The sequence below is a fragment of the Trachemys scripta genome, chromosome 1 (genome assembly GCF_013100865.1).
Source record: "Trachemys scripta elegans isolate TJP31775 chromosome 1, CAS_Tse_1.0, whole genome shotgun sequence".
Taxonomy (NCBI): domain Eukaryota; kingdom Metazoa; phylum Chordata; order Testudines; family Emydidae; genus Trachemys; species Trachemys scripta.
In genome coordinates, this window is record NC_048298.1 from 163,873,416 (window position 1) to 163,896,154 (window position 22,739).

General features: G+C 44.6%; 1 protein-coding gene across 3 annotated transcripts; it reads right to left on the minus strand.

Annotated features, from left to right (window-relative positions):
• Nucleotides 1–2,707: 2,707 nt before the first annotated feature.
• On the minus strand, nt 2,708–21,358 carry MAEL (maelstrom spermatogenic transposon silencer). 3 transcript variants are annotated; one of them, XM_034791726.1, is made up of 12 exons: nt 20,940–21,357; nt 18,592–18,678; nt 15,400–15,502; nt 13,685–13,840; nt 11,845–11,886; nt 10,677–10,804; nt 9,614–9,668; nt 9,341–9,482; nt 7,784–7,846; nt 6,462–6,594; nt 5,900–5,978; nt 2,708–4,771 (listed from the first exon to the last, which is right to left on the minus strand). In XM_034791726.1, exons 1-12 carry the CDS (start codon nt 21,210–21,212, stop codon nt 4,659–4,661), a joined length of 1,374 nt encoding a protein of 457 aa, XP_034647617.1. In that variant the 5' UTR covers nt 21,213–21,357; the 3' UTR covers nt 2,708–4,658. The 3 variants fall into 3 exon arrangements, with proteins under 3 accessions (XP_034647617.1, XP_034647627.1, XP_034647636.1); XM_034791736.1 differs by lacking the exon at nt 13,685–13,840; XM_034791745.1 differs by lacking the exons at nt 9,614–9,668; nt 10,677–10,804 and having other exon boundaries at nt 20,940–21,358.
• Between the last annotated feature and the right edge of the window lie 1,381 nt (nt 21,359–22,739).

Consider the following 22,739-nt stretch of genomic DNA (forward strand, 5'->3'; position numbering starts at 1 on the left):
GCCACGGGGGTTACTCTGTGTTGGCAGCCCCATGTCCAGAGCTTGATGGCTTCCAAAGACAGGAGTGCTGAGCTGACGATTCGTTGTTTGTTGTGCATCATGGATATGTGGTCTATCGTCATCTGCACTGTGGAATTTTGGAGGACGTTAGGAACACCATATGGGCTAGCCTGATGTCTCTGAGGTCCAGGACATTTATAGGAAGTCTCATGTCTAGCACAGGGGTCAGCAACCTTTCAGAAGTGGTGTGCTGAATTTTCATTTATTCACTCTAATTTAAGGTTTTGCATGCCAGTAATCATTTTAATGTTTTTAGGTCTCTTTCTATAAGTCTATAATATATAGTTAAACTATTGTATGTAAAATAAACAAGGTTTTTAAAATGTTTAAAAAGCTTCATTTAAAATTGAATTAAAATGTAGAGCCCCACCCCCCCCCCCGGACCAGTGGCCAGGACCCAGGCAGCATGACTGCCGCTGAAAATCAGCTTGCGTGCCGCCTTTGGCATGCATGCCATAGGTTGCCTACCCCTGCTCTAGCAGATGTCATCTGAGCATCCCCAGACTTGCAAGTTCTCAAGGAGAAAGTCTGGCACACAGAGCATTTGTCTGGGATGTCTCTCTCCCCCAAGCAAAACAGGCATCAACTATTCCTATCCATAGGGGAGATGAACCCATCACAGGATAGGCAGAGTTTGAACCCTGACAGCTTAGAGTCCACCATGAAGTCTGGTAGCTGGCACAAAGTTCGTTACCCCACTGTGTGGAGGAGTGTGTGTGGGGGAGGGGTTGTCTAAGCGTAGTAGTTCTTTTTTACAGACACATCCAATTTAAAGGAGTGGAAAAGATAAAGTTCTTCACAATTTTTTGAGACAGGTTTTGAAGCCTTCAGGAGAGTAGTGGCTGAGAGTAGATGGCACTTGCTACATTCTACCTTGCTGCCGTGGGTGGTAAGAGGGAACTGAGGGAGGGTCGCAGCTGTTCCACTCTTCATGCACTGGCATGGGAGCATGTGGCGGCATAGGGTGCTTATGCAGCCCCAGTGGACCCTACTGTTCAAAATATTCTTTTGCTCATGTACACGAGGCCCATGTGCACTTACAGCGGGATCTACGCTAACATACAGGAAAAGAAATTAGGATTTTGTATTCCTAATAAGGTGGGAATTTTCTGTATTTGGGAAAATTATGAATGAAGAAGTGTGCTTGACTAATTGTGGTTTTAAGCTAGATAAGCTTCTGTGTTCCTGTGTTAGGGAGAGCAGCCAGGCTGGTTGTCTCTCCCTGCATTGCTTGTAATAAAGGAGCCTCAGGCTGTTCTGATCCAAACACAATGCGTGGTAATTTCCCCACAACATTGGTAAGCTAGTTAAAAATGTGTCTGAGCAACATTCAGATGTTACGAGAGCATTGACAATTTCCCCTGTACAAGGGCAATTTCTCCCATTTCCCACAAGAACATGCTTTCTTTTAAAACAGCAGCCATTTTTATTTTTCCTTTCAAATTCTTTCAAAGATGCCTTGATTGCTATATAAGTGCCCATCAGATCAACCACTGTAATTACTCTAACTAAGCACCAGCTTGTCTTACTTCACTCCATTTTCATAACCCTCAGACAGTAGAAGTTTCTCTGGCCAATACTGCTGTATGGGAAAGCAGAGAGCAATGTTATACTTGACTAAGCAACTTATCGTGGTAGAGTGAATTCTTTGATACAGCCTTAGCTTAAAAGAGGGTGATTTTTACCCCATCAGTGTCACTGGACTGAGCCAAGTGACAACCCACATTAGCAGGAAGGCAATGAGTCAGGTCTGTCTAAAGTAGTTAATTAAAGGTGGCTTTTGGAGGGGAGACACTTAAAGACAGTTTAATTTGTAGAGAGGCTGAACGTCCACACGCCCACACAATATTAAGCATGTACTTTACACATGGTGAAGAACAACATTTAAAAGTCAGGTTTTATCACTCAAACTTTTCCCAGATGTTATATTCCCTTTGCCTTGTTCTTTATTTCCCCAGGACATTTCCATGGCAAGATGACTGTAAGTTCACATGGACCGGCTGCTGCTTACAATAGTCTGTGCATTAGCAGACTATAGGTAATGGTGACCTTCAGCATAATTTTTTAAATAAAAAGCATAATGATTGTGATTTAGTTGACACAACTACCTTCCCCCCTCCCATAACTGCAAAAGTCAAATTTGAAAAGCTGAAATTTCAAGCTCCAGCTGCAATGGGACCCTTCACTACATGCTCTCACATCTCTTAACAGGATCCTCCTTTACACAACACATGTACACTAGTAAGGCAAAGTGTACTATATCCATCTTAAGTGTAAAATACTGTTTAAGATGCATTTTAATATTTGTATTTCAGTAGCAGCTCATTTTGCTGGACACTACAATAAAACAGTCACTGTCTTGACTTTACAGTCCACTACCTATGGTGTATAAATGTCCATTGTATAATTTGCATACTATTGTAATACAAAGATGCAGAGAAGCACACTTGGAAGAATCTTAACTCTGAATTTTTGTTTTTTTGGGCAGCCACATCTCAGCTGTCACAGCATCTAGAAGTCATGCCAATAAGCACATTAGTGTTACTCATTGCTTTAATTTGTGGGCTTGCTATAACAGACGCTACGAACCAAGAAAGTTTATTTTTTTTTTAAATAAAGAGAAATACACTGTCTTCTGCATGAGCAACATAACCAAAACACATTTTTATTACAACTTTCAATTCTCAAAATAACCAAATGATTATCTAAATTTTTGAGTGAATTGAGGGAGAAGGGGAGGAGCAGTGGTGTTCATAAGTATGATCTTGGCCTAAAGGTTTGTCTTCATTAAAAAAACATCTGGGCCAGTAACTACAGTGATGTAATCACCACTTCAAGTTTTCTGAATAGAGACAAACCTTTAGTGTCACCCAAAGATGACTGGTGTCTTGTTTCTTCTTCACAATGATCACATCAAATATTTCCAGATATTTCACTGCCAAAAACTCAGTTTCAAAGGCTTTCTGATCTCCTGCCTGGTGAAAATTCATCACTAATACTGGAAACCGGGAGACTTTTCAAGTGGAGGGGTGGCCTCTATGGAAGGAGTCATGGGACTTTGGAATCATCCAAGGAAGCTTCATGGGCATATAGGCTGGTCTGCCGGGTAGGAGGTATTAAGGCAGTTCAGTGATCTTGTGTATTGGAGGGATAGTCGCCGTACAACTGAAGCTAATTTCCAGATGAAACAATACCTATCCAGGCACTTATCCCTAACTTATCACCGTGGTATCTGAGCTCCTTATAATTATAAGCGTAAACACATTAAACATTTCTTAAGTGCCTGATGGAATGAGCTAATTCATCAGCATTTTGCTTCCTACCAGGGATGCAATCCATTTTGTAACATCACCATTAATTGCTGTGGAATTAGCCCATAACGGCAACTTCAGTTGGAGTAAACTGTGGAGCAGCTCAGAGAAACTTAAAGGGAAAAAAAGAGCTTGTTTATTTCTACAGGCAACTGCTTCAAAATGTAAGATTAAAAAAAGTAATTTACAGAAGACAGACAACTTTTCAGGAAACTGGTAAGACATCTCTTTTCCCAGAGGTCTGGCATCCAATTTTCTAATAAAATGTGATAAAGTGTCCCAGTTTCCACATTTACTCTCATTCTTACAGGTACTCCAAAATACTAATAGTCGACAGTCACTTCAGGCCTGGTAGGTGTCTGAAATCGTGCCTGCAGACGTGTACAACAGACTAATGGTTTGGGGATTCCTTTGAAAAAAGAGAGGTTATAATATATTGTTATGAACCTCAAGATTTGAGGAGCTGATGATAGTTTGTAACACCAGTATTCGCCAGCACAGCAACACAGAAAAGGCAAGACCCCTGTCACCCTGGTATATTGTCAATGCCCAACAGAACATGAACAGCTGGACAAGACTCCTACCATATTTTCACAGTAAGTATAAGACAAAAGGAAGATTTTCTACTAACAAGTATTTTAGTCTATTTACTTCCCCAACTCAACTATTCAATCCATCCCTCCACTCATGAAGAATATACTGAAGTACCCCTTTGAGACACTCCCACCACCCTGTCTTTCAGCACTAGAATGCCTCCCAGCCACGTGTTATTTTATATGGCTATATGCGGAGACAACTGTCTTCCAACATCTAACAGAGGGATGGAGGTGGGGAAGAGACCACGGTGATAGGGAAATTAAAGAACTAAACCATTCAAACAACATGTTTAATGCTATATTAACCACGAGAAGAACGTTTAACATGCAGTTACTGACCACCAGCCTCTCTTTCCTGCATTTCTCCTCCTGTTAGCTAACAAAAGAAAAGTCCAAAGACTGCATTTAGTCAAGAGAGCAAGAAGTTGCCAGTTCCCTTCAAAATAAGTAGTTCTATAGATAAAACCAGGATTTCCTTCTAATTGAAAGAAAATTCCCCTCCAATCAACGAGTCTGTCATCATTCTAAGGGAACTGTTACATTTGGTCAAGGGAAGGGGAATGTATTTTAGGGTTTTGCATACAGGGACAGACAAAGCAACTGCAATCTGGTAAAGTCCCAGACTATAATGGGGATAAGGAAGAGCGGGATGTGCAGTTCTCCTGGTAAGGTTAGGGGGGCAGGTGGGCTTTCAGTTGCTGGAGGATTTGGAAAGTCTGGAGACACTCTCCAGCAAGCGAGTGATTCCTCTTCCTCGCATGATGCTTGTGCTACATGACGATGTCACTCCAGAGGGATGTTCACCTATAAAATTAACCAGTACATTTTGCAAGTCAATCAGCATTTAAAACATTCATAATTCAAGAGATCAGCTGTCCTATCTCCCCTTGCTCCAGCTGAAAACTAGTGGGACTGCACCTTTTGACTGACCTAACCAAGAGGCAGAGTCTTGGACTTTGAAATGCTGTCCTCAAAGTACACCAAGTCCATCAATGACGTCCTTCTGGCAAAGGCTCATGACTTGTAGTTTGTAGTCTTAGTGCAGGGGTTGGATTAGGCAGGTCAGAGAACTGGTATTTTTCCCTGTTTGCCATCTTGTGCTCCAGAATCTAAATTTTCATTTAAAATCCCTCCCCGCCCCAGCCTGGTCTACATGGAAGGATTGAACCAATTCTAGTCGCTGTTTTGACTGCCCTTACTCAAACCCTAATGGGTATTAGTCTACTCTAGTTTCAATCAGTGGTAAATTGCAACACAGCATGTTCCAGTTTACCCTATCTACACTAGGGGTTTGCAGCTACATCACTGGCTGGAAACAGGGCAAATGAGGTACACAAAGCCTAATTCTCTAGCCCTTATGGACGTAAAGGAAACCAGTCTTAAAAGTGTGAACAGAGTCTCTGACCAACTAAAGAATATTTTAGCTCCAAAAAGGCAGATTTTCAAGGAGTCAAGTTTATAATGGAAGTCACACTGCAACGAGTATTCTTTGAGTTTGTATGTACTGTACTTTTTATACAAGACAACGTGTTGGGAAGACAACCCTACCCCAAATACCCACCAGGAAGTCCTCTCTCAACCCTGGTGTATGCTGAGAGAAAGGAGAGCTGAAGGAAGCTGGAGGTAACAGCACACAAGGAGTGCTGAACACAGTGAATTGGAGGAGTCCTTTTTGGCTCTGGGAATTCTTTCCAGTAAAACTGGCACTGGCCCATCTGGTTAAGGTCAGACATTAAGAGTTCAACCAAATCTACAACTGTATACATGAACGAGCTGAAGCTGTACCAACCATGGGAGGTATTGTGATGATCATTGGGCCATTTACTGTATCCAGAGACGGGGGGGGGGGCAAAGAAGGACAGTGCCACAGTCATCTGATAAAGACTTAATTCTCATTCTTTCCTTTCCCAAATCTGAAAGTCTCAAACTCACCAGCAGAAGAGGCAGCACCTTGTTTCTCAACTGGAGAACTGAAGTATCCACTACAACCAGGATTCTGAGTCCTCAGCTTCTGTAGCAGAAAAAAATCAAGCCCCCTTCTCAGAACAGACAAGTGTTCTCTTTCACGTAGCATCCACCACACCTACTCAAGATACCCAAGAGTGCTGGGTAAAGATTTAGGCAAGACAGAATATCTGGCTGCTTTATCTGCATAGGATTTAAACAAGTTAATTCTCCCTGCCTCTTATTCTAAAAGAAGCATTTTTGCAGGTATATTTTGGAGGACCTGATGGTCAGATCAGAGCTTATGTAGCAAATGGTTGGGACAAACTTCAGAAAGATGTCTAGTCAGCTAGTGGAGAACTTTCCTGGTTGGCTTTCCCAATACCCGTTGTGCATTATGAACAAGAATGTCACCTGCTGTACAAGTGAATATAGCCAATCTGACACTGGAAGGTCAACTCCATTGCCCCAGAAAGAAACGAGGCCACCTTCAGGAAAAGAGTAGTCATAGCAGCCTGAAATAATTCAGCACAAATTCAAAGAAGATGACCTGGAAACGTCCAGCATCCAGTACCACCACCTTGGGGTTTATATTGTTGCTGGAACCATAGTCTTGCAGAGGTAGGTGAGCTGTTGTGAGCGAGACTCCATACACGCTTGCCAGAGTGTTACTGATGCAATAACTACATTGAGCAAAGGAAAAAAAAAAGTTCTGATAAGAATTCTGTACTGTATTTCTTATATACAAAGGCAACATAGCCCCAAGCCTCTTTTACAATGAAAGACATACAGAAGGAATAGCTGCTATCACCAATACAGTACTTTGAGATTGGGGGGGAGGGAGGGAAGGTGAGATAGGAGGACTACACCCTAATAACATCCTTTCATCCAGAAAAAGGCCAACCTTCTTTAAAAATTATCCATGTAGCTACAAGAATCACTTGCCCCCATCACCCAGGGTGAAACATGACAATTGTTTAATGGCACACAGCATTATTAAATCAGTTTGAACAGGAAGACTGCTACTATATCAAACTGTTGGGGAGATAATGCAATTATTTAAATGGATATTTGCCTAAATTACCCCTACTTTTACTTCCAAAAAGCAGAGTGCACAGGGTCATACGTGAATTTCTAGGATAGAAATTGGTAGAAAATCTTCACTATATTTCATTTCAACACAGGAACTCTAAGCTGCTATTAATAAAGCACAGTGAACTCTCATGCAGATGGCACAATCCTCAATATAATTCTAATACATTAGAGCAATCAGAGTCACCAGACATCCACCAAAGCACAGGTACTCATGGGCAGAGATTGGGGAGGGTGGGGGGAAGCACTGCCCCACCCAAACAGGATATATTGCAGAGGTAATGCATGGGGGGGTGGCCCAGATTTCTCCCTTCTATTTGGCCCTGCTTCCTCCCTGCGGAGAAATGTTCGGGGAGGGGGAGAGCTGGGCGGGGAAGGGCGCAAGTGGTGACACTAGGCCCTGTGTGTGTCCAGGTCAGTTTCCCTATGTGAGCTGTGTAAGGGAAGGGCAGGAGAGCAGCTCCCGATTGGCGGGTAGTAATTGATCTATTGGGGATCGATTTATCATGTCTTGTCTAAATGCAATAAATCAATCCCCGAATTGACGCCCTGTACTCCACCTCGGCAGGAGGAGTAAGCGGAGTCGACAGGGGAGCCGCGGCGGTTGACTTGCCGCCGTGAGGATGGCCAGGGAAGTTGAACTAAGATACTTTGACTTCAGCTACATGAATAGCATAGCTGAAGTTGCATATCTCAGATCGATCCCTCCCCACCCCCCCCAGTGTAAACCAGCCCTAAGAATTGTCTGCAACATAGACACATCTCCTTCATGGTACTCACGCAGTTTTCTTGCAGGATGCTAAAGCGCAGAACAGGATGTCATTCTCTTCATGCCACTTGCACCTAAGTGCAGATTGAAATTCTTCTGAGTTCATAATGAAAACAAAACTACACTCTTAATTGAGATGGATATAATTAATCTAGTTGGATTAGAAACCCCTTGGCTGATGCTAACCTCCTGTTCTCCTAGTCACTTTCAATGTAATTACACCCAGATCTAGAAAACTCCTGGCACAGTCTTGGTGCCAAAAAGTAACATAGCTTGGGCCCCTAAGTTTACATTTAGTTAAGAGGTTGTAATTTTATAAAACCTAATAGAAATTCTCTTTTTCTTAAAAAAAGAAAAGAAAAGTGAATTTAAGGAAAACCATCCACTTGAAGTCTTTTTAATTTCAAAGACTTAAAAGTAGTTTTTGGTACTATACCTGCCCCAGATTCGCCCTGGGAGTTTGTGATTTTGTAGTCACAAGGTTCCCCTTTTTTTAATTATTATTATTAAAAGGACAGTTTTCTTTTCCCTGTTGGTGTGTGAATGACCCATACAAACAGAGCGAAATGACTATACAAAGGAAATGGTGACACTGACTATACAGAGTGCTGTCAAAAACTCAAAACTAGACAGATATTTCTCTCCTATAATCTTAGAGTTACAAAAAGTTTACAGTCTTAGTTGTTACTTATAACAATAGTAGGTAAAATGTCAGAAGTAAATGAACAGTGTCACTTTAAACTTCTCCTGCAGCACTTGCAGCCCAGATGTTGCAGCACTGTGCTAGTGCATGAGAACCTGAAAGTGAAACCAAGAAGTCTATCTTTGCTGTCCATGATACACATTCAAAAAGTGAACGTAAGGCGAGAAATATATTCAGACTGAATCTTATTCAAATATAAGGTGTTTTGCTCTCAGACATATCCATGAAAACCCAGTTAAATCAATGGATTTTCATGGATGAAACAAAAGAACTTGCTCTGATTTCTAATCTAAGCACCTCTATTAAAATAAATAAATAAATCTATTTTGGCAGACAGAAATGGATATATAGTCCAGCAGGATAATTCTGACAACTTACCTGTATTTTAATTTATGGGGTACAAATAAGAACATCTGACTACTATAATTCAGTGGATTATTAATGAAGCAAACATTCTTCCAAACCTTTTCTTAATGCAATTTTAATGGGTTTATGAAATTCAAAGCAGCAAAGACGTTCATATTTTGAGATACCTCCCGAACACAAGCACATGGAAGTATTATCTCACCCCATCCCTTTCCACTCTCAAGTCAAACCCACAAGCCTCTGCTTCACAGCCTTCAAACCTATGCTTATGCTTGAAAAAACAGAGACATACTGTCCAAGAGCGCATTTCCTCCAGCCACATCTGAGCCATGATCCAAGGAGGACCAGCCTTAATGATGAGACTAGAGTCTTCAGCTAACTTAACACTGAAGTAAGAAAGGTGTATGTGTGCAGCCTGTTTAAAGCACCTGGCTAACAGATAGTTACCACTATAACATCTTCCTGTTCAGGAAATAGGGAAGAGCCAATGACAGCATACCTAGTGTTACTGGAGTAATCCCACATGAAGACATCTAGCAGGTTGCGCACCCAGGTCTTGGAAGGCTCCTTTTGAAGTTTCCGCTGGTACAGTTCCACCACCAGGTTTTCCACACTGAGAAGCTCCAGCTGGTTCTCAATGCCTGTTATTCAGAGAAGACCGAGTCAAGAAGAGGAGAAGAAAGGGCAGAAACTTTGACAAATATAGGTGGGACAGAGGAGATGCTGCTGAGATACTAAGACTCCTTACAATCTTAAAAAATTAATTTCTCACCTGCTTCCTTAGCCATCCATTTCAGACACCAGTTGACTCTGTACCAGTCATCAGACTACAGAGAAAAAGGTTTCACTGTCACATGCTCCAGAACACAACTACAGCTATGGAGTGGAGTTTAGTTTTCTCCGCCTCCCCTCCCCCACCACTCCTAAACCATCTTCTCCAGCTACTTTAATTCTTGCACAAAGCCATTTTCACTCTTCCTGAAAGTTCTCCATGTGTCCTAAAGAGGGCTCTGGCTCAGGGTGCAGGCTCTCGGGTGGGGCTGGGGATGAGAGGTTTGGGGTGCAGGAGGGGGCTCTGGTCTGGGGCCAAGGGGTTTGGAGTCCAGAAGGAGGCTCAGGGCTGGGACGGGGGGTTGGGGTGTGGGAGGAGGTTTGGGGTGCAGGCTCCAGGAGGGAGTTTGGGTGCAGGAGGGGGCTTAGGGCTGTGGATAGGGTGTGGGAGGGGGTGCGGACTCTTGGAGGCAATTAGGGTGCGGGAGGGAGTTCCGATCTGGGGCAAGGGGTTCAGGGTGTGAGCTCCAGCCGGGCAGCGCTTACCTCAGGTGGCTCCTGGTCGGTGGCGCAGCGGGTCTAAGGCAGGCTCCCTGCCTGCCGTGGCTTCACGCTGCTCCCGGAAGTGGCTGGCATGTTGTCCAGCCCCTAGGTGGAGGCATGGCCAGGAGGCTTTGCGCTGTGCATGAGGCCCGCCCCAGTAAGCACCGCCCCCGCAGCTCCCATTGGCCGCAGTTCCCAGCCAAGGGGAGCTGTGGAACCATCACTGCGGGGGCAGCATGCGGAGCTTCCCTGATCACCCCTGCGCCTAGGGGCCGCAAGCACATGCCAGCCGCTTCTGGGAGCTGCGTGGAGCCAACCAGACTTTTAATGGCCTAGCAACCCTAGCTTCCCCCCACGGGTGGAGAGGGTGGGGGCTGAGGCTCGGGGCTTGCTGCAGGCCGGATGAAATTAAGCAGCTGGCCGAAGGTTCCCCACCCTTGCTATAAAGGCTTCTTTGGGCAACTACAATAGGACTGTGTATTTTGAAGAGCTGCTCTAACTTGGAGGGGGCTGGATTGTACCTTGCAGTACACAGGTGGCCACCTGCCGCGGTTTGGCCGAACAAACGAGTAAAGTTCACGTAACACAACAGGGTGACCAGCATTCGAGAGCTCAAAACCAGATATGGGGATCTTGTGAGTGGCATCGCCTAATGGAGGTTAATGAGGAAAGAGAAAAATGGGATATGAGCAGTCCATTTTTTTTTTTTTTTTAAAGAAACACGCACTCCTTTCTCTACTCCTAGGCCCACCTACCATCCACAAGTAAAATCTGCAAGATTCATGCACACACCAGAACCTCATCTTTAACATGTACCTACTTATTTTCCCCAAAGATCTGGGATGATCTCAGGTGAGAGCCCTACATTGCTTTAAAGAGAGAGTTACCCAAACATTTTGATAAAGGGAAGCAGCAGCTGTGTCAGTTAGCAGTGTGTGTAGGGACAGGAAGTCCACTAACTGGAATCTATAAACACTGCTCAAATGGCGATACAGGGAAAAGGTAAAAACAAAGCAGTGCAAGTCAAAATAGCAGAGAGGGCCAACCGACAGGGTTGTAGGAATACTTTAACTTGCTTAATGTCAATACTGCATGGAGAAGTATTAGGTTTGTATTTCTAGAGATTCCTCTTTAATAATGATACTTTATATTAGCATCTTCCAGTTTGGGAAAAAACAAGATTCCAGTGTATTTTTTTACCCATTTATTTATTTTTTACAAGCTACGCGCGCACACACGGGGGAGATGCTTTACCCACCACTGAAAGGCAGCCACCTCAGAGATGGAAATGACAGCTACGAAACATCACACACTGAAGTTACACAGACGTTTAGGACAGAAATACTGAAGCTAATTGGAATTCCACGTGGGAAGGTAGATCATAGCCAACAGGACATGATTACCCACAATGGACGTTTGGGCAAGACACCATCATTAGTGAAAAGTGTAAGAGGTTCTTTAATGACTAGTTATTCAGAAAGAAGAGCTCTTGGTCTACAGAAGACACAGCATTATGAAATCCCTCAGGAAGTTTGCTCTAGTGCCCATCTCTCTCTTGGACGCGAGATGCACAGTTCTTAGAGAAGCATCACTTCTCACAAGCAAGGAAAATGTTTGAAGGACTGGTGTACATAAGCCAGTGAAACTGCCAAACCCTGCATCCCATCCCTTTCCTTCTCTGATACTCACTTGCTGCTTGACAATGAAACCGAAAGCCACGTGGCACCTCTCCTGCAGGAGGGCAGAGAGAATACACATTTTATCAAGCAAGAAACAGATACATGAACACTAAATAATGAACAATATCTCGTCATGCTAGAAGAACGGCCATACTGGGTCAGACTAAAGGTCCATCTAGCCCAATATCCTGTCTCCCAACAGTGGCCAGTGCCCACAGGGAATGGACAGAACAGGGAATCATCAAGAGATCCATCCCCTGCCACCCATTCCCAGCTTCAGGCAGAGGCTAGGGACACCATCCCTGCCCATCCTGGCTAATAGCCATTGATGGACCTATCCTCCATGAATGTATCTAGTTCTTTTTTGAAACCTGTTATAGTCTTGGCCTTCACAACATCCTCTGGCAAAGAGTTCCACAGGTTCACTGTGTGTTGTGTGAAAAAAATACTTCCTTTTGTTTTAAACCTGCTGCCTATTAATTTCATTTGGTGACCCCTAGTTTTTATGTCATGAGAAGGAGTAAATAACACTTCCTTATTTACTTTCTCCACACCAGTATGATTTTATAGACCTCTATTATATCTCCCCTTAGTTATCTCTTTTCCAAGCTGAAAGGTCCCAGTCTTATTAATCTCTTCTCATATGGAAGCCGTTCCATACTCCTAATCATTTTTGTTGCCCTTTTCTGAACCTTTTCCAATTCCAATATATCTTTTTTGAGATGGAGTGACCACATCTGCACACAGTATTCAAGATGTGGGTGTACCATAGATTTATAGAGGCAATATGATATTTTCTGTCTTATTATCTATCCCTCTCTTAATGATTCCCAACTTTCTATTCGCTTTTTTGACCGCTGCTGCACATTGAGTGGATGTTTTCAGAGAACTATCCAAAATGACTCCAAGATCTCTTTCTTGAGAGGTAACAGCTAATTTAGACCCCATCACTGTATATGTATAGTTAGGATTATGTTTTCCAATTATCAACACTGAATTTCATCTGCCATTTTTTTTGCCCAGTCACCCAGTTTTGTTGAGATCCTTTTGTAGCTCTTTGCAGTCTTCCTGGGACTTAACTGTCTTGAGTAATTTTGTATCATCTGCAAATTTTGCCACCTCACTGTTTACCCCTCTTTCCAGATATTCATAAATTATGTTGAATAGGACTGGTCCAAGAACAGACCCCTGGGGGACACCACTATTTACCTCTCTCCATCCTGAAAACTGACCATTTATTCCTACCCTTTGTTTCCTATCTTTTAACCAGTTACCAATCCATGAGAGGACCTTCCCTCTTATCCCCTAACAGTTTAGTTAACAGCTTTATCTACCATCGTGTGTCCTTCCATAACTGCCATGAATGTTCACTTATTTAAAACTTATTTTCTTAGCTGTATTCATTTGCACAAACTCTGCACAATACACACATTTTACAACCTGTTGCATACCTCTGTTTTGACCACTATCTAGGCAAATGCATTTTACTATTAAATCCAACGCACACAAGCGTGCAGCATCCCACCTACACAGTAGTAGTTTTTCTTCCAGCTGATGGCTAGACAGCTTCGTAAAAGATTTTATTTCAACTACTTTCTCACAAGATTTCTTTTACCTTCCAAGTTCTCACTCAGTTGGATGCCAAAGGCCACCTTTCTGCAGACTTTAGTAGAAGGCAGCATTAACCACAGGCATTTATGCTGCTGCTATCTACCTAAAATTCTCAACAGGAGCGTGTCTTATGCTAGAAACTTGAACTGGGTTGGGAGAAGTGAGATTAGAAAGTCTTCATCCTTCCACACAACTGAAATGATGAGTTTCCTCCCCTCCGTCCGTCCCTTAAGGCTCACCGGGATCTACAAAGCGGTGGAAATCTGCTGTTATGCCATCCTGTAATGAATATTTGACACAGCCAATCTCACAAGGGAGGAAGCGCTGCTCACAGGGAGAGGGCAGCTCTCCATGACTGTAAATGTTCAGGAAGCAGAAGATGTTCCCAAGCACAGCTGGAAGGATAAATTTGCAGGGGTCACTAGAGGAGAGAGCAAGCATGTTTTTTTCCATCCAGTGAACATTATTATTTATATTGCAGCAGTATTTATAGGCCCCGGTCAAAGATCAAGGCCCCACTATGTTAGGCCACACAACTGAGTAAAGACACAGGATAACAATTGGATGAAACAAATAAGGAGTGGCATGTGGGAGGACAAGGTAACCGTTAAAAGGACACTTGCATAAATCAGGAGATTCTGCAGTCACAGTTCCCCTCCAGCTTAATTCAGATTATACTGTTTTGTAAATATCACAGCACAGGTTAATAAAAATGTCAGGGGTCCATCAACTACCACCACTCATGCCTCCCTCCAATAAAGCTCTCCAAGATTTTGTCTCTAAGTAGGGATGGGAAATGTCACTGATATCAGGAACTCTAAACAGCACATTAAGCTTCAACCAAATCCAGTGGGAGGCAGACTGAACTAAGGATATAGTGCTTTTACACTGGAGGGCTGAAAAGAATCAAAGAGCCCTTTAAGAGAGCTCACCTCTAAAATAACAGAGCAAGAACATGTGACAGGTTATGTATGATACAAACAAGAAACAATGCTCAGACTTAGCATAGCAACAGGTCCAAACTACTAAAATACTGACTTCTGTCAGTAAACACTGTACAAATCATCTGTGTTTCAGTGACAACTAAGGGTATTCCTTCACCCCCAGCCTAGCCCATTCTCTCTTCAATAATATTTTATTTAGTGCTTGCACTGGTTGTATGTATCTTGGCTGGTGGCTTGACTGTTTATAGCATTTTGTAAGTGCTACTGTATATTATACTAGTGCTTCTCAGAGGCAGGGTGAAGTGCACTGTGGCAGTGCTCTGAGTGTTTCCTTTGCTGCTAGTCAATGCTGATCAAAGTATCCGTTTTACACGGAAATGCAGATGGGAACAGATTGGCTTTTCAGGGTTCTATTTAGTAAGACACTAGCCAGCCAATGTGCAAGTACAGCACTGACTGACACAATAGCTTTCTCCCCTGCTAGGCTCTCCTGTTACCCAGTGTCTATACTGTTGTTCTGAGCTTGCACTCTGACATCTAAAAACTCCCCACCCTGTTATACTTGACATAAGCACTGGACTAGGTCTTGTATATCCCTAATGAAATGGAAGTTACAATAGAAATGCATTCCTGCAGCAGTTCACTTCGGGTTATCTCCAATCATTTACAGACATTAAGGGCCTTATTCTGTCCTCAAATATGTACATGCAACTCCCATTAAGTTTAAATGGAGGTACAGCCACACATCTGTGGGCAGAAACTGCCCCCAGAACATTATGAACTACATTTCTATTATGAAATCCTTTGTTACTGTAGGACAACTTACAACAGTAATTTTAACTAAGTTAGTTTTTGTCTGACATATTAAATATATTCAGATTTAAATTAAACATGAATTTCCTACTTTGCCCAGCTAAGGCCTATAAGCCAGATGTAGCAATTCTGCTCCTTATGGAAGTCATCCAACACTACAAGATCCTTAGGATTGAGCTTCTTTATGTTTACTCTACCCTGATCGTTCTTCCAAGAAAGACTGATGGCATCTGGAAGAGAAGCGTGTCTCTGTATCTGCATGGGCAGTGGTGCAGGAACCGGAGAAAGCTGACTGGGAGGCTGCAGAAGACAAAATAGAGTTAAATCTATAGTCTGCTCCTCCAAAGTCAGAGAAGAACCATAAGATAGCTCCTCCTTTGTTCTCTATAAATGGATGGCAGCACCGCTCCTTCTAAACCCACCTAACCACAGTTTGCAGTATGCAGGCAGAACCTGCCGATTACGAGCAGGCATGTTCTGACACAAAGGATATTAGCGGTGCCCACACCAATTTACCAACACATGGAAAGAACTAGAGCCAAGCCTCTGAATTAAAAAAATGAACATCCACAGAAGGACACTTCATCCATGTTTAGGTTTGTCACATATGTTCCAAGCCTACAGACTTTCGTCCCTTCCCCTAGGATGTCACTAACACAGTTTCCCCCCTAACTGAAAAGCCTATAAAGAGCAGGCTAAATACAATTTCTTTCACATCTACTTTATTAGTCATTATTACACAATATTTCAGAAGTTAGAATTACAGGGTAAGTAATGTCCATTTATTGCTTCTCTGAAGGTATCATCATGCAGGATTCGCAATCTTGGGTCTTGCGTCTCCAGTACAAGTCACGAAAAAATTCTCATTACTCTTAGGGTTTTTTACCTTCGGATACACCTCTAGGCTGGCCTCAGAGCTCTGGCCCCCAGAGTATGTTCTAACTTCAGGAACATCAGAGGGCCCAGAACATTTAAACTAGCTCCCTTTAAAATGTGGAAGCAAGGGCTCCCCAAACTTCAATTATATGTAAGAGACCTACACACTTCTCCCTTACACCCATAATCTTTTCTTAAAACAACAGCAACAAAAAAAAACAGTACAGAGGAAGTCAACCTTTTGAGAACATGTAATCAACAATGTAGAAGTGAGTGCTCACTGTGTGAACAAAGGACATGTTACATTATCATCTGAACCCCTCAAACTCTGAGGTGTACAACCATGACAACATTGCTGGAGAAGCAGAATTACAAGGTAAGCAGTTTTCCCTTCCTTAAAGATATTATTTAATACAGATTCCCAACCCCGGAGAGGAGGTACGTTCAAGGGATGTCCTGAAATAGTAAGTTTAACAATGAACATGACCAGAACGTATATCAGTGAAGAACTCCTCCAAAAATTGTTCAACTTCAGTAAAAACATCCTAAAAGAGAAATTATAAGCAATGGAATTGTTTGGATTCTCCTTACTTTAGGAAAGAGTTCAGTATGACTGAAGAGAGATCCCCCCCCCCACACACACACACCTCTGAGATGTGTAATTAGTAGAACAAAAAGAGTTAAGTTCACCTAAGGGTTTCAATTCCCCCCAAGTAAAGTTGCCCAGGATCGTGAAAGTCAAGCATGCAGAGAAGGGCCTCGCTGGGACGGGGTTGCATGCATGGGAAGAATGTAGGCAGGACGAAAGTGGAAGTAGGCTTCTTGGGCAGAAATATTGTCAGAAGATTCTATACCACCACTATAACTTTGTAAAACTTAATATAAGGTGGATTAGTCATTAAAACCTGAATGCATCCTAGGAGTAGAGATAGTACACTTCTTGGTGATGGTTATCACAAAACTTCTGTCCCCAAGTACTGAAAGGCTCAAAAGGAACTTTTCTTTAGCTTTCTCAGGATCATATTTGTTATGTGACACCAAAGCTTTTTAACAGGGTCTGACACTGGCAGGCCAGATGCCAGCTCTTATCCAGGCTGCAGGCATTAGATAAGAACTGACAGTCTTGTAGCTGGAGACCAGACCAGGTCACCTGTAGGTTAGTTTTGCTCAAAACAGGTATTAGTCTTATAAGAATGTATTTAGCGTTAAAACTCTATGAAATACTTGTAAGATGCTGCATGCATTAATCTCATTTGCAATGTCTGTATTCCACGCAATAAGAAACTATGTAAGTTTTGCCGAATAACTTTAAAAAAGTTTGCTCTGAACTTGCAAACTCAGTCCCGGGAATCACCCCCCACCCATTCAGAAGGGCTACCAAAATCAGATGGGTCATCAAAGCCCATCACAATACAAAGGACTGGTTAATGGCTCTCTCTGGGAAATGCTATGTGCAAGGAAGCTCCTCCTGTTGACTTGGAAGCTGAATGAAGAAATAAAACAAAGTCACAGAAAAATTTCAATCTCTCTCTTTGCTGTTTGAACTCTGACAGGGCCAGATGTCCTACACTGAGGCAGAGATCCCCAGGGGTTACCCCTGAGTCCGCCCTGAAAGACCCTTTGAATTGACAGATCACTACAACTGTCACTCTTAGGATTTAAGTGGTAACTCATTGGTGTGTGTTTGCTTGCTTTAATCTGCAAACAACTCTTATATTGCCTTTTCCTAGCTAACAAACCTATAGGCCATGTCTACTCTACTGAGCTTACACCGACGCAGCTGTACCGATGCAGCTGCACCGCTGTAAGATCACTCATGTAGCCACTCTAAGCTGACGGGAGAGAGCTCTCCCATCGACATAATTAAACCACCTTCAACGAGCCGTCCACACCGGCGCTTCTGTCGGTGTTACTTATGTCACTCAGAGGGGTGTTTTTTCACACCCCTGAGCGACATAAGTTATACCGATAAAAGTGCTAGAGTAGACAGAACCTTAGACAGTTTATTACAGGATTGGCTACAGCGGCTGTCTCTGGTGTAAGATCTAGGGTACCAACTGACCTAAGGGTAAATGACTGGTCTCTTGGGACTGGAAGCAACCTGAATGTGCAGTGATTCTTGATATAAGTGACCATTTATCACTAATTGTGTCTTTGTCTGGGTGGCAAGACAGGCTTGAGAGTGTGAGAGACTGTCTGTGACTCCATGATAAGACTGTTATAGTGATCCAGGAGTTCACATTTAATACTGGCTTGATGACATCTAATTCTAGAACACACCACCAGTTTGGGGTGTCTGCCCTGAGGTAGGCACTCTCAGATACAATTACAAACTAATATTATAGCCATGCGTATTTCTACACTAACAAAGGAAAAGGGACAGAAGGTAGGCTTCTCGTAAGTTCTTAGGGTGGCCCTGTGTGTCACAATTTTTGACCAACCCCTGCAACTGTGTTACTCCTCTTATTCAGCCCACTCCAAATTCCAGGTTTCTTCTTCTACTTCCCATTTACCTGTTTCATTGATGCCTGGGTGGAGTTCTTTGCTCTCCATTTACGAGCCATCTCTGCGTATTTCTCCTTTTCATCCTCAGTCAGCAACTGGGAATAAAATTGTTACATAAATTATTGTCTGACCATTTCATTCTAATAAGACAAACTTGCTCCAGAATCCAGCAAGCTCTTAGGAGAATAAGTAGTCTTCGGCTGAGAGAAGGTGAGATAAAGCAGCAATGGAGCTGGATTGAGCCAGTATTGGCTGATACACCATATTAAACACTATAAGGGCAAGTTGGCAAGTGAATTTCTTAGTAGAAAGAGATTGTTGGGGTTTTTTAATATTAAAGTGGGCACTGGGGGAGAGATTATGCAGTATTAATAAAATTGCAAGACTAAGAGCCAAAATCAGGTTAATGAACATTTTAACAGACTGATCTTGTGCTATTAGCCACACCCTAGCACAGAGGTTCTCAAATTGGGGGTCAAGAGGAACAGAATGTATTTGAGGGTGGGGGCTGAGAAGCCGCTCTGCCTTCAGAGTTGGGAAGCTGGAGAGTGGCAGCTGCTGGCCAGACACCCAGCTCTGAAGGCAGCACCATTGTCAGCAGCAGCAGAGAAGTAAGGGTGGCATCCACTCTGCCTTCAGAGCTGGGCGGCAGTATATGTACCAGTGTGGCAGGAGCAGGGGCCTAAAGGACTACAGACACAAAAAAGGGGGCCCCGATTAAATAAGTTTGAGAGACACTGCCCTAGCATAAATAAATATAAGAATTTTAGCAATCTAATTCACTCTTTTACTAATGATATTTGTTAACATTTTGCCTTTTCTTCCACTTGGACTATGCCACCAGACTGGTTGAAGTTTCATTTACTGGTTTTTAGGTATTGGCAAAATGTTTTGTTCCCACAGATCAAATCCAGCAAATACTGATGCACATGCTTAAAATTAAGGATCAAGATCTTAAATTTGTAAATTTAATTTTTTTTTAAAAAAGATTTAATTTTTAAAAATGCAAAATTACATTTCTATATTCAGACTTGTATTTGTTCCCCTTTAAAGAATGGTATATTTGTCCCAAATTTTAGATTTGGTAATAAGCATTTTTAAACTTTTGTTTAAAGTGTCCTTTTTAAAAAATTCTAACTGAAATAATCTTTCATTATCCTGTACTATTTATAATTTAGAAACTTCAACATTGAAAACCTAAAAGAGAGACAAACCTCACTGATTCACCAATAACATGGAAAAAATTAAAATATAGTATAAATAGTGAAGAAAATTGGATTTTAAATCCCTTTAATAGTTAAAGATGTTTCTACTTAACAGATCAAAGAACTGTCTACTATTTACATCTTAACAGTGTCACATCTACATTGGGCAGTTCAAACCAGTTACCCTCTCCCTGCAAGAGAGTCCCTTTAAAACTGAGTTAAGTCAGGAAACATGCAAACACCATAAACAGAAAAGAGAAAAAGCATTTCCTACTGCCTTTCTCTAGCTAAAGAGGAAGGCACTTCACCCCAGAGAGGATCTCTGTGCAGCATGAAAAGTGATGGGGTGGGTGTGTACGTGGGGAGGGAGGGGGAGGACTTGTAGATGGGGTGCATGCCCAGCGGTAGGTGTAGGGAAAAGGTAATAGGGGAATACACATCCGGGGCAGGGTGTGCATTGGTAAGGGGGATGCATGCCCAGAGTTGGAGGACGTGTGTGTAGGGGAAATATGCACACCCAGGGTTGGGGATCCACACCTGGGGTTGGGTGTGTGTGTATGGGGGAATGCACACCCAGGGTTCGGTGTGTGTATGGGGATGATGCACATTCACAGTTGTGGGTATGTGTGTGTATGGGGGAGATGCACACCCCAGGGCTGGGGTGTGTATGGAGGGATGCACGCCCAAGATTGGAGGAGGATGTGCAGAGGGGATGCATGCCCAGAATTGAGGGTATGTGTGTGTATGGGGGTGATGCACAGCTGGGGTTGGAGGGAAGGGATGCATGCCCAGAGTTGGGGGGTGGTAATAAGGGGATGCATGCCTGGGGTTGGAGAATGTATTAGGGTGGGATACATACCCAGGGCTGGGGGATGCATGCCCATAGGAGGATGTTTTGGGGGGATGCACACCCAGGATTGGGGGAGGGTAATGGGCGGATGCACACCCAGGATTGGGGGATGTCTGTTGGGGGCGGGGAGATGCAAGCCCAGGGTTGGAGGGGGAGGAGATTCACGCCTGGGGTTGGAGGATGTGTGTTGGCGGGGGGAGGGGTTGCACGCCCGGGGCTGACGGGGGAGGGGAGGGTGCAATGGACATCCCGAGGTGAGAGTATGTGGGGGGTCCCGCGGTGTTGGCCAGGCCCCGCTCACCGCCCAGTCCCGCGAGCAGAGCGGGATGGCGTCGGGCACGCGGGCCACGGGCAGGCCGCGCCGCTGCAGCTCGGGCAGCTTCTCGCGCACGAAGAAGTAATAGGCGTTGCGCGCGCCCTTGCGGTTCGGCATGGCTCGGGGGGGCGGGGGGGGCCGAGCACACCGACTAGGCCTCCGAGCCCGGGCCGGAGGCCGCTGCTTTATCGCCTTTGCGGCAGCGGCCTCACCGAATCCCCTCAGCCCCGCCCCCTCCGCGAAGAAAGAACCAATCATATCACTTAGCAGCCCGCGCGCGCATGGGCCCGACGGAGCCACGAGGCGGCACGTGCGCCAATCTCCTATTGAGCGGTGAGAGAGGACCCCGGCGGTGCGCGCTCCGCGGCCTTCCGAGAGAGCGAGTCAAGTGCGGCGCCAGCAGGGGACACGCCTTCTCGCCCCGGGGCACGCTGGGACTTGTAGTCTCGATGTGCGGTTCCGAACCATGGGGCCAGGGCATGCTGGGAGCGGTAGTTCTGCTTGGCTCGCCCACACCCAGCGAGGACACGTGCCAGCAGGGGCTGCTGGTGCCAGCTGCCGTGGGGCGGGCACGCAGGGACATGCAGTATGGGGGGATAAGGGGCTTGGTTGGGACAGGCAGGGTCGGATTAACTTTTTATGGGCCCGGCGCCTAACATAGTTGTGGGCCCTCATTGGGGAAATAGGGCATGTGATGGGGGGCAGTCCGCAGAGCAAGGGGCCAGCTGGGGGCAATGAGAAGCAGCACAGCAGGAGTGGCCCCACTCAGCCCGCACAAGGGTACTGTTTACAAACCCCAAACTGCTAGACACACACTGGCCTGCCCAACCTTGCGCTGCCATCATGCCCCTTCCACACTGCCCCCTGCTCAGTGCCCTGCCCTTATGCCAGTGTCCCCTGACCCAGAGACTTCCCCCACAGATCCCTACGCCCAGCACCCCCTGCCTAGAGACACCTCCCTCCACAACTGCACAGCACCCTGCACACCATATCCCCTGCCCAGCTCCCCCACCCACAGATCCCCTACTGTCCAGCACCCCCTTCACAGTCCCACCATCACAGCTGTACAGCGCCCCATATTCCTGAAGGAATTCTGCATCAAATTCTGTGCATAATATTTTAAAATTCTGATTTTTTTTTTAATAATAAATAAATGTGGAAGCTCCACCATGGCAGTGGGGAGCACAGACCACTGGCTACATGGAGGTGGGAGATCACCCTGCAGCCTTCCCCCTCCCCTAGGACAGGGACTTGGCAGTGAGACTGAACCTGACCCTGACACAGCACAAGGGCCAGGCCTGCCACAGAAACACCCTGGGGCCCTGCCCCTTTTGTGCCAGGCACACCAGATGTGGGCAGGGAGGCTCAGCCCGGCAGCAGGATCCAAGTGCAGAGGGACTTAGTGTGGGGGGATCCAGATGGGGGTACGAGGGTTCTGTGGGGGGCAGTCTGGGTGCAGGCAGCTCAGTGGGGGATCTGGATGCATAGAGAGGTGCCAGGTGCAGGGGCAATGGGAATCTGCAGGGGGGACCAAGTGAAAGTGGTTGGAGCTCACCGGGGCGGGGGGGAGGGAGTCTGGGTGCAGGGGAGGTGGGGTTGTTGTACTTAAAGTACTGCACAGGATCTTTTCAGGGGGAATAAGGCAAACGCCACATTCATTGGTAATACATGCATCAATCAACACTGTATCATATGCATATGATCTCATGCACTCACATACATACACACAAACACACTCCGTCTTGTTGTTACCAACTAGTTGCTCCCCTTAACTTCACTGGCCAG

What these genes read in the sequence shown, in the direction of transcription:
- MAEL (XM_034791726.1), bottom strand. Translation starts at nt 21,212, where the DNA reads ATGATTGGTTCTTTCTTCGCGGAGGGGGCGGGGCTGAGGGGATTCGGT. An exon ending in TTCTTGGAAGAACGATCAGG is followed by an intron (nt 13,841 to 15,399) that starts GTAGAGTAAACA and finishes TTATCCTTCCAG; the next exon opens with CTGTGCTTGGGAACATCTTC. An exon ending in GTTTCATTGTCAAGCAGCAA is followed by an intron (nt 10,805 to 11,844) that starts GTGAGTATCAGA and finishes AACCTCCATTAG; the next exon opens with GCGATGCCACTCACAAGATC.